Here is a 12,291-nt window from a genome sequence, read left to right as displayed (position 1 = left end):
GTTATCGGCTGATTTAACCCTGTAAAGGGGTAGTAGAAGGACATATTAGTGAATAATAAATGTATTTTATGAAGGCCTTATTGATTGAATTGATTACTTCTCAAGGAAACACAATGTATTGATGGTGCTTTCATGCAACTGAAGTCACTATTACATCAGTGGCTATTTTGTCACGGCTTGAGTAACACAGTGAAGGAATTCCCCTTTTCATGAGGGTCATGATCCTACCTGTGACAACAACATCAGCGCAATAGGTGTTGTGGGCACCAGCATTCATTGTAAGTTAGTGTGGCATCAAAATGGGTTTTAAGCTTTAAGGTGAAATATTATTACTTTAAATGAACATTTATGTGAAATGTCTCGACAATCAAGAGGGAGATGTTTTAATGAAAATTAAATAGGCCTATAGCCTGTATACACAATGTATGACACTCTATCAAGCCATATTACGATATATATATTTTTTATTATTTCTTCTTGATCAAAAGTAGAACATTGAAAAACTGGCCTCAGTGCCAAAACTGATTTTGATATTTATTTTTTTCTGATTGCTGTGACCCGATAATTATGTATTGACTTCCATTGCCACCTGCTGCTTCTGTTTTGCAGTCTTAAATCAGACACTGGCTTCTCAGTCCCATCATCTACGTTTGTGAATTTGAATGCCCCTCCGGTCTAATCTAGAGAGATTTATGGTCTGGCTATGAGTAATAACTCTAGCATTGTTTGTTCCACATTTCTAGCTCAATATTAACAATGATATGCATAATATCAAGATGATAACAGCCTTCATTGCTTTGGAAACTGGAACCATGCTATAGACATTTAACATTTGCATATTTGATAATTGATAATTTACTCAAAATATATATTTCACACCTACAGTACAACCTATAATTAGACCAAAGGCTTATTTCGCAAAGTGGACATAGGCCTACGCAAGACTTAGACTAAACCATAGATTTGTTTTGTTCATAACTTAAACTGACACACTTTTTCACAACATTCTATTTCTTTAGATGCATCTCAAGAGCCTTTACTCAAATTGGCTCCGGGGATATTTTATACTGGTCCCTGCTCCAGCCATCTGTTATTAAGAATGTTCTGCTTCTTCTCATCAGCGTAGCAAATATTGCAAATATTGCATTTATATGCAGGGTCATAGGCAGCAGAGCTTATACCTTCTGACACGGTGTAACATTTTCCCTCTCTTCCTCTTTCCTCTTAGCCATCTGCTTTCTCTCTCCTGTATCCTCTGTAGATACAGCCATGTGACTGCAACTAGGCTACGTGACGGTGCGTTGAGGCCATGATAATTGTCTCATCAGTTAGTTTTACTTAATAAATTAAACGGAAATTAAGAAAGAACCTCAGTGACCTCGCGGTGTCCTCTATGAGATACCGCCGTGCTTGCAGTTTATAAATGGTCAGTAGTGGGAACCGGATAACCCCAAAATCTCCTATAGCCTTGTAGTTGCTGCCTTCATGATTTACTTTAAAAACATCAAAGTCTGCCCTAAATATACGTTTCTTATGTCAAAAAGGAGATATCAATTATCAACAATGACAAGGCAGCTAGGACCTGCCTCTCTCTCTCTCTTTCCCTCTCACACACTCATGATACATTCGCAATTGATTGGAGTATAGCGTTGAAATTAGATCTGATGCATTGTGGAGCTTGAGAGGACCCATCATTGCATGTAATATGCTGTTGCTGCATTTTGACATTGTAAAAGTTTTGAAGAATGAAAAGCAGTTTCTTATGTTGGACTTTGAAGCCGAATATGAAGGTAAACACTTCATTATAAATATTTTATTTGTATATGCTAAATACCATATCCATAGGAGCAAATGTAGTGGCTCTAAAACCATTATTTGGTTTAATGACTGAATTTAGAAATGACATCAAAATGAAAATGGCTGATCAAAAAATACAGCCATGAACTCTGGTTCTATGAGTGGTGTGTGACCTCAAGATTTTCTCTCTCTCTCTCTGCCTACCAGCCTGTCTAGGCCTATTGTGACTGTGGTGGCTGTACCCCTGTATGTTGTGTAGCCTATCTGATGATGTTGTCATTTGATCTTATTGTGTTGTTTTTTACTATAATACTAGGCCTAAATAAAAAATATTTTGGATTCTCAGTTGAATAGCAAAGGAATCATACACGGACCGCTTCGCTGCATTTTGAACATCATGATAACAGTATGCATGATTTATGATTAGGCTATGGCTATCTCAGCATAGTGTTTGTTTACTTAAAATACAGTCCAAGGTAAAGGGGCATCGGATTGTGCCACGCGATGAACACAAAGGTCGTGAGTCATACCGTTTCAGTATGTGACGCATAGCCACGCCCTCTTTACGCCCGAGCCTCATGAGCTTGCTAGTGACGTTAGGTACTAGATGCTAGGAATTGTATCCAGTCTTTTCCCAGGAAAGGTTTTTTTTTCCACATATACTGTACAATAAGTGGGGATTTTCAAAGGTCCGCTGTCAAGGATGGTCTGTGGAGGATTCACTTGCTCAAAAAATGCCTTGTGCTCGCTTAATGTTGTCTATATGGTAAGTTTAATTTTACCAGACAGTCTAGACGTCTGTAAGGACTGTGATGTTACCCTGCTATCCAGCTGTTAACGTTAGCTAGCCTAATTTAATAGACAGGAACCTAGCTAACCATTTGTTCGAGTCTCTTCCAACGTTATCTGCATAAACTAAAACGTCTTTTTGATATGGCTGATAGTCATTGGAGCAAATTATATAATTACGTATGAATAATAGTAAGAGGTTTCTGCCATATGATTATGTAAGAAGCCATCTCAGTTGGCTAGTTTTGTGGCTAGCTAGCTAGCAAACGCTAATAACGGTAAATTATGAACAGCTATTGACTAAAGTTGGCTAGCAAATGGTGGTTAGGTCTTGTTGGTGTGGTCAGTTAAAATAATAGCTGTATCTTGTCAAATTGCATAAATGTGTAACCCAGTTAAATCTCCTTGGTCTATACCCAATCTTGCGCTGTAAAGTTACTCGTGAAGATATATTTAAGTTAGCGAACTTAGTGTTGAACAGGACCATATTCATGCCGAAACCCGTTAATTGAAATACCATCCTGCTGCATACCATCCCGTTAGGTCAAATTGCTGTTATGACTTGGAGAGACACAGTGAGCATTGTTCTGTTGCAAGGATGACACATTTGAGTGTAGCAGCCGTCTCTGTCCAACAAGCTTCAGTCTAGCTTTGTGAGGAAAGAACTACGACCAAGATACTTCAGCAGGACCCAGGAGGTGCTAGTCAGTTTATAACTTATCAGTTGGCTTCTTGGCGAACACAAAAAGTTGAAAAGGTTGCAGTTTGACTCCTAACTCATCTCAATGTATCTGACTCGGTTTAACCCGACCAAGTACCGATGAGGTTTGGACTTGATTTGTGAAATGATCGAGAATCCTCTTTTTATTTACATGACAGAGTGACATTTATAGGCTTGCACTTACTTCTGTATTTTGCTTTTGAGGAAATAGCGCTGAGAGTAGTTATAAGTAGTAGTGAAGTAAATTGATCGAGATGTGGATGAAGTGATTTTATCCCATTCAATACCGTAATAAAGGTGGCTCTAGTCTAGGCGATGTTACCCGCAAGCAAACATCCCCTCACCATCCGCTAGCTACCTGCGCTCTGAATACACTGTAAACAAACTCGGTATGTGTGGACAGCCCAGGCTCCAAAATACGACAATAAAAACATATCAGACGGTTCCAGCCACTCACCTGACGAGATGCGCATTTTGGAGAATTTCAATTGCACGGGAGGGATGTGTAGGGAATAGCGAGCTAGTATCAAGGTTTCAGCTTGGTTTGAACGTCAACCGAAGTGACGTTACCCAACATGCTCAGAGCACCTTTAATTATTATGGCTGAACGTGGGGCCTGGAGTTTCTTAATGGAACAAAAGGCCTGATCATTAAATATATTCTCATTATTCACTGTATGTAATGGCACCCATGTGCATCCAGACAGCTGGCATAGCTGGCAGACACAAAAGGTCTGATCTTACCAGGCCATGTTGTTTCAGTTGTGTTGAATAATCATGCATGTTTTTCTCTCTCTACCTTAGCTGGTGGGACTGCTGCTGATAGCAGTGGCAGCATGGGGAAAGGGCTTTGGCATAGTTTCCAGCATCCACATCATCGGAGGCGTTATTGCTGTTGGCGTCTTCCTTCTGCTCATCGCTATCGTGGGCCTTATCGGTGCCATCCACCACCACCAAGTCATGCTATTCTTTGTATCCTTTTCAATCATAATGAATAGGTCAGTTAGTCCACAATATATTAGATAAGGACAGGGACAGGCCATTTTTTTTGTTGGATGAAGTCTTCTTTATTCTCTATCAAATATTCAGGTGCAAAGTATTTAGGATGTAAATATTGTCTTGACTCTATTTTTGTCTCCATAGTGAAGGCTCTGGCATGCTGCTGCTGTGATTGATGTTTTTATTCCCATATAGGCCTAATGGCTGGTGACTTCCTTTTCCTTTAAGTTTTGTCCAAAAAGAATAGGGCAATCAGTGTGGCAGATTGGTTTCTCTCCCTTAACTGACTCTTGTGCAGTACATGGTTATTCTGTTCATCGTCTTCCTGTTCCAGTTCGGAGTGTCCTGTTCCTGCTTGGCTATGAATCAAGGGCAGCAGGTGAGATGCTGGAATGTACACCACAATTACTTGTTGGTGCTACATGATTTCATGTTTGATTTCATATTAAAAGTGAGCATCATTTATAAGGGTTCAGTTACAGACTTATTGCATAAAGTAGGTTTGAACAAGGCATCTTCTGGAGGCATTTAGATACTTCCGAATGAAAGCTTAATGTTCACCCTGACATTACAAGTCATGGTAAATTAACATTGACATGGGTACAATATTTCCCCTGCACAAAAGAACCAGGAGTGACCTCCATAATTATTAGTTAACTAATAAACAGCCATTAAAATATAGATTTAGAACAGGTGACTGAGATGGCAATGGCAAAAGCTGAAATTTTGCCTTCAGTAAACCATCTGGATATTTGCTTTAATTGATTGACCATGTGTATGATCCAATCATGAACCACTTTTAGTGTCTTGGCAGATATTGACAGATTTTTTCTTGGGAGTTCATGATACCAAGCACCTTAATAAGGTTCCCAAGGCCTTTTGGATGAAAATATCATAACAATATCAGCCCCTCCATCACAATTCTCAATTGTGGGAATTGGTCTATTGTCAGTCTGACAGTAGACCACAATTCCAGACAAAGTCACTGTAGTATTCAGTAACTCCTTACATTTGTAATTAAATGACAGGAAAGGTTTTTACCTGGGATTCCCTTTAGCCACAATAATGGAATAGAACTTTCACTTATCAAAATTCACAATTGATAATCCAGAGTTTGCCTTTAGTTTATTTGGTGGAATAACCCCCAACCAAAGAGTGTAACATTTTAACTTTGAAGAATATAAGTTGCACAGTTCTCTTTGTTGTCATCCATTTGTCTGTGCTCCTGTCTTGAGAATCCTGAGTTTGTAAACTGTTCCAGGGCAAGCTCCTGAACTCCACCTGGGGAATGATGAGCGACACAATCAAAGGGGATCTAGAGAACAAGCTGGACTGCTGTGGACTGCTCAACAACACTCAAAATCAACCGCAGTTCACAACAGATTTTGCAAGATGTTCTGCGGTAAGCATTATAAGGCCCTCAATGGTTTGGAAACCGTTTAGTCTGTTATGTGTTATGGACAGATGTTGTTCGTTCATTGTATGCTTTTGAAGTGGGTCACTCTTGTGAAGGTATTATTGAACTGGAGAGAGTTTTCAAAATTGCATCATTCCCGGCACCATGTACTGTAGTTAGCCAATTAGGTGTGACATTACAGATGGAGACAATGGTATGTCGTTGCCGCAGATTGGTGGTTGAGCTGGCAGTTTCCTGCTGGGAGGAACAGCCAATCCGCATGGACCATACAATTTATGTTTCATAAATTCAGTCCTCATAGATGGCATAAATTATTGCCATTGAAAATATGGCACCTAAATAGCTTGTTTTTTAAAACAGATGCTATGTCGCACAAGGCTAGGTGAACCCTGCCTGAACTTCCAGCGAGTTTGGATTTCGCCCGGCAGCTCAGGCTGGAAACCTGCATATTTATCTCCTCTGTTCCCTGCCAGAACCTTTGGCTCCAATCAGAAACTAGCTTATCCAAAAGACCCACCGGATCGTTGGTCTGATTGGTTGAAGGACTATCCAAGTCATTTGAACAATGCCCATTGATCACGCCTCTTGTGCAGTAGAAACAAAGCGCAGCCTCCCCATACTAATGTTCAATCTTAAAAGATCGAGCTTAGTATGGTGATAGCCAGACTAATGTCGCACCGGCTGGGATACCAACTGGCTCTCTCCCTCCAAATCCTGACCTCCCTGGTCACTAGTGTTGTTTTTGGCGGCCTGTTTTGGTTTTAGTTTTAGTCTAGTCTTTGTGTCAAGCTGTCATTTTAATTTTTATCAGTTTTAGTCACGTTCATACCCTTTTAGTCTAGTCAAGTTTTAGTCGACTAAAAGTATGAGCATTTTAGTCTTATTTTCGTCTAGTTTTAGTTGACGAAAACTAATGACTTTTAGTCTTGTTTTAGTCAATGAAAATTGGATTTTAGCATATTTTTATTAATGCAATATTAATGATATATTAATTAATTAATATTTTAAGGGGTTGTTCCTCCATAGACTGGGTAAGACTGTTTTTAGTGGCAGGCACTATAGCACCAGCGAACTCTGAAACTATAGGACTGGATGAAATGTGCAGATAACGGTCTCCACTGATAAATATCACACTGGCTAACCTGGAAATGAGGTCCTATGTCCAAAATTCTGAACTACCCCTTTAATAGGAAATGATACATTTTGGTTAATTTTCATGGATTAAAAAATTACAAATATTACAGGTTACATAGGCACTGAACATTGACAGTGGAATCAGGTATGTTACACACAGTTTGGTCTCCTCCTGCCACCATGAAAGGACTATTTGGAATATTCTGTAGACCTGCTGTTCCTTTTCTGAGAACAATTTAACTTAAGATCAAGTTGTCCTTAGGTTATTGAATGCTGTAAATGTGGATGCTATTTCACCTTTAACTAGGTAGCCTAAGCGTGGTTACACACAGTTGTCATCTTAATGCAGTGTTTTGTAGCCTATAAAACGCATTTCACGTTCATCACTCAGTTTTGGTAGGCTACAGGCCTATGCCTTGAGTGGTCGCTGCCCCTTTAAATGCGTGGGATTTTAAATTACGTTTTAACTCCATGCTGATTTTGTTGATGAACAGCACCGTCTTTGATTCAGTTTTTCTACCGTTTAAATAAACGACACACGCACACTTGTGTGGTTGGTAAGGAATTGTTTTCAATAGTTTTCTTGCAATTCCCACACAAAGATAGCCTACTAAGCCAAGGTTCCATTAAAAATGTGTCTTTGATTAGACCTTCGTTGCTGATCGGTGGAATAATGTTATTATTGTAGGCTATGACAGCGCCAGCATCAGCTAGACAGAAGCTTAGGCTACACACTAATGAAATCTGCAGTTGCCTGTTAACATTTTCATCTGAATTAGATCTACATGCGGAGGTGAGATAAGTAGCCTAGTGCAAAGTTGAACTGAGAGAGTTGCCAATCTAACGGACTGAACGTAGCCTATATTTCTTAGCTTCTATTAGCGATAACGATAGGCTATACATCTACCGCTCCTTTGCTACATGATCAAATGATCAGATGAGTGACAGAAGCACCGGATATGACCAACAGGCCCATGCGAGAAACGCTGGTCCTCTGGTATGATAATCAGACCATGCAACCTGATGCGCGCCTGAAGTTAGACGCAGGAAACAGAAATACTGCAAAATAATAACACGACTAAACGACACAAAATAATGTTATAACATTCCTGTCCTTCTGGTCTTCGAAAATGAAGAGAGATGTTAGCATGGTTTTTATTTTGTAAACCACATTTAGTCTCGTTTTTATTCGTCAACGATATTGCCTTATAAATTTAATTATAGTCATCGTCACATGGCCAGCATTTACGTTGCGTCTCGTCTCGTTATAGTCACGTGAAAAAAGTTCGTTGACGACTATATTTAGTCATAATTTTCGTTGACGAAAGCAACACTACTGGTCACTCTACATTCTAAAAACCCCTTTCTCTCCTGTGTAGCCTTGTAAAAACAGTGTTCCTGGATGTGTGACGTGCGGTTACAAGATGCTTCAGCATGCCTCTGAGGCACTCCGCATCCTGGGAGGTGTCGGCCTCTTCTTCAGCTTCACGGAGGTCAGGACAAACGCACAACACCTTCCCTCTGCTGACTTTCCATACACATGCACAGTGAAATGTGAACTTATTCTGGTTAACACCATGCTGATATTTATTGCAATTTTTCTCTAAGCAACTTTGACTGAAACGGTCTCTTATTGTTGATCACTTTACCTCCCTCTGCAATGTTGTTGCTTCTAAAAATGTCTTTCCCATACTGTAGCTTCTGGGATAATGCATTAATGAAAATGAAATTACTAATGTTTGGTTTCTGTTGTCCTCCTAGATTTTGGGTGTTTGGCTGGCTATGCGCTACAGGAACCAGAAAGACCCTGCAGCGAATCCCAGTGCTTTCTTATAGTCTTACGCACACACCCTCACCATGCAATAGTGTAGGAAAGCAATTACTCCTCAATGTGCTGGATAGACACAGGCCCTGGTCACTCTCGGGCTGCGTTGGAAAAGAACGCAAGCACTCAAGACACCTAACACACTGGACTCCACGCACCTACCTGTAATCTTAATCCCTGATACACTTGGGTGCCAAGCTGTACCACACACACCTATAACAGCCACTAATGTAGAAATGTTTTTATGTTTGACTTGGTTGTTATTGTTTTAATTCTGCGCTAAAGGCTTAAATATGCACTCTCGCAGAACCATGTAAGGTCTCATGTATGACAGGATGGTGGGGGGGGGGGGGGGGGCTCTACTCTCATTTGAGTAACATCCTCCTAAAGAGCAGCATCCTTGACTTGAGTGAATGCCACTGGATCATGTATGCAAACAGACAAATCTGCCATGCAAAGAATATTTAGTATGTGCATGTTTTCAGACCAATGTAGAGCTTTTTTTCCCTCCTCACATCTGGTGTGCTTGTCTATGTCACCTACTCTAGACAGTTCCATGTGCATTCTCCTGAGATAGTTGCAAGTTCTTAGTTTTATCACACTTGTATCAGTGAATCACCTTTGGCCTAGATGGATAGAACTAGTAGTTGATTTGCTCAAGATGTACCCATATTTATGGATGGAAATAATCGCAGTGCTAGTAAATTGTAGCAACTCTTTAGTTGTCACAGTGTTGGAAGTTGCTATGCAGGACCGTTTTCGAGTGAATGGAAGTTGCGATAGACTTGAAATGCATATTGTGTTGGTCTAGATAGTTCCCCCAAATGTTGGGATGTTTCATTCCTAATTTTCATTTTTCAAGTATACATATTTAATACCTTCTGTAACTGAGCCATGCCTTTTTGTTGTTTTTCCAGTGGGATTTTTTTTTGTAAAACCTCCCAACGGACTGCAGCTGTAATTTGTTTGTTATTATTTCAGGGAAAGGGGTAGTGTGGGTTCTTTGTGTTCGTCTGTATTGAGTGAGGCACATAAGGTTCCTTGGATGGCGTTCTGTCATGAAGTTCCGAGTTTTATTGAGACTTGGCAGTTGTTCAGTAAGGACTCCCCATGAGCTGCCTTTGACCACAGATGAAACCATGCAGTGGCATTATCATCAATTAGGATTATGCTTGAGCAGGGGTGCTCAGTTGAGTGGCTGTGTTTCTGTTGGGCTGTTGATCCATTACGTTACAGGCTAAGGCTTAATTTGACATAGGCAGAAATGAAGTGAGGCATGGAACAAGTTTGCATAGGGTTGTCAAAAGGTGAGATGGATGATCCCTTCAGTGTGAAATGTGTTAGATTTTGCATGACTGGATCCAGACAGGATAATCTCAAAGTTAATCAGTGCTTTATATATTCAGTCAACTGAAAGGTACTGATGAGCTTAATCTTTTTCCCTTAATTATGTTAATATTTGTTGTTGTCTGTCTTTATGTTGCCAATAATTTTACGTTGTGTCACACTGTGCTATTCCCGTTTGCCTCTTTTTGTAACAAAGTGTTAAAACCTCTGCGATGAATTGTGTGCAATTTTGTTTGTAACAATGCCAATTATGAAAGGTTATGATATTTGTAGAATGACCTGTTAGTAATCCTGAGTGTCTGATTTTAGTGTTTTTTATCCATTCAGGAAAATTATTTTCAATGAGTGTATTGAGATAAATTCATGGAAAAGTGCAGGTACTCTGTTCTACATCTGAATGACATGTTAAGTTAAAGTGAATGGTTTTGGCATATTAATGTTTTTTTTCCCTATTTATCATGTGTATCCTATTTTCCGATGATGTACTAACTATGAACTTGATGTGCACTGCTTCTCTGACCTATTTTCGAAATGTTTTCCAATTAAAACTAGTGAGATTAAAATGGGGTTTTCTGTTATGTGAGTAGATTTTATCATTAGTGTATGATGAAGGACTCAAGTGATGTAATGATAGGCTACTGGTAGTAGGCCTACCTTCTGAAACAAGAAAATAACACATTGACCTCCACTGTCCAGTAATTCCTCTGGTGTCCACAAGAGGCCAGAGCTTCGAACCAGTGGAGACGGGACGGTAAACGATATTCACTCACTCGGAGTGAGAAATTACAACAGCATAGGTCTCAAAACCACCTCCTGCGCGTTCACGCTCTTACACATAGGCTAGACTGTGAACACAACTATTTTTGTATTTTTTTTTTCTATTTCTATTTGGAAACTGAGCCATCCTTGGGGTTGCTGACAGAAGTTGTGCGGAAACGGTGGCCATATGTCCTATACATAGTATTATGGCAGCTGTGTTGGTTAGACCCTACTGTCTATGGTTAGACCCCATACAGATAGGCCACCTGTCCACTTCAGGCGGAAGTAACGCAGGCTACGTTGACATAATGTAGGCGGGATGGTGTACCGATGATGAGGGTTGACGACCTCAACTGTCTCAAAAATGAGCATTTACTCTGTCAGTAGTCTAGCCTATTCTATGCAAAATGTTATTTCAGTCAAGCTGCATGGTTAATCTCTCTTCCATCAGCACAAACTTACCAATAAGAGGTCATTTTCAGAAAGCTGATGCGATTGTATTCAAATTTGAAACTGTTGCCCCCACTGTATTGGTAGCCTTAATTTAAAATGTTTCTGGACGCCTGTTCTTGGTAGAGGTGAAGCTGCTGCTCCGACTTTGGAACAATTCAATAATTAATGTGTTCAACCGACCCACTTTGCGCCGCCGCTGAGCGCAGTGGGGATGTGCTGTAATAATAAATGAGCTCCAGCCAAAAATGTGTGCTGAAGGGGGTTGCCGTTTGCGTTTTCATTCTAGACGAATTGATGGCAGCACGGAATGATCGTAGTGGGTTTGTATTTGTGGGCAAGCCTAGGCTATACAAATCGAGATTCTCTCTCTCGCGCTGTGTGTGCGCAGGTTATGTGTGTAGCCTGTGTGTGTGTGTGTGTGTGTGTGTGTGTGTGTGTGTGTGTGTGTGTGTGTGTGTGTGTGTGTGTGAGAAAGAGAGACCGTCTCTGCCTACAATTTGTGAGTCAGTCAGTGTCATGTGGGCATGATCAGAATTAACACCCCTATAGCCTATAGTAAAGTGTGTGCCACAGGCCATTAGTTTATAATCAGTAAACATGCGTCGGTGTGCCTTCGCGTTATGATTTGATATTTTATGTGCCGTATAGGTTGAGGACCTCTGGCCTGATAGAATAGCCTGGGCCTACTAGCCTATGCTATACAGGCCTGTTAGGCTACTCGATAACAAACTTCAGCCAGAAAGGCTATATTAACTAGGTTTATATAGTGATACAGGCCTACTTCTTCATGACACCCTCTCTTTCTCTGAAAATTCCAATACCGCGGCAAAACCATAGAAGCGCAAAACCCACACACCCAGAGTGTTTAAAGGTTTCGCGGGTGTATTGTACACGTGTCAGCCTACGTCATGGTGAGATCAGCACCTCGGACAGCGGCGGCGCGGCGCTTGTCAATAAACACCAAAACGGTCAATTTTTCCCTCGAGATCTTACATGGAGTCCTCTCAAGAAAATGTGCATGGCTCTGAACAAATAACGATGTGCATGTGCA

General features: G+C 40.5%; 1 protein-coding gene across 1 annotated transcript; it reads left to right on the top strand.

Moving 5' to 3' along the window:
* The first annotated feature begins 2,360 nt into the window (after nucleotides 1–2,360).
* tspan31 (tetraspanin 31) lies at nucleotides 2,361–10,606 on the top strand. Its single transcript, XM_062541186.1, has 6 exons — nucleotides 2,361–2,563; nucleotides 4,111–4,278; nucleotides 4,604–4,684; nucleotides 5,567–5,707; nucleotides 8,236–8,349; nucleotides 8,618–10,606. Exons 1-6 carry the CDS (start codon nucleotides 2,501–2,503, stop codon nucleotides 8,690–8,692), a joined length of 642 nt encoding a protein of 213 aa, XP_062397170.1. The 5' UTR covers nucleotides 2,361–2,500; the 3' UTR covers nucleotides 8,693–10,606.
* The last annotated feature ends 1,685 nt before the right edge of the window (nucleotides 10,607–12,291 follow it).

This window comes from Sardina pilchardus, chromosome 7 (assembly GCF_963854185.1).
Source record: "Sardina pilchardus chromosome 7, fSarPil1.1, whole genome shotgun sequence".
Taxonomy (NCBI): Eukaryota; Metazoa; Chordata; class Actinopteri; order Clupeiformes; family Clupeidae; genus Sardina; species Sardina pilchardus.
Note: the sequence above shows the minus strand (reverse complement) of the source record. Positions and strands in the feature narration are given on the sequence as shown.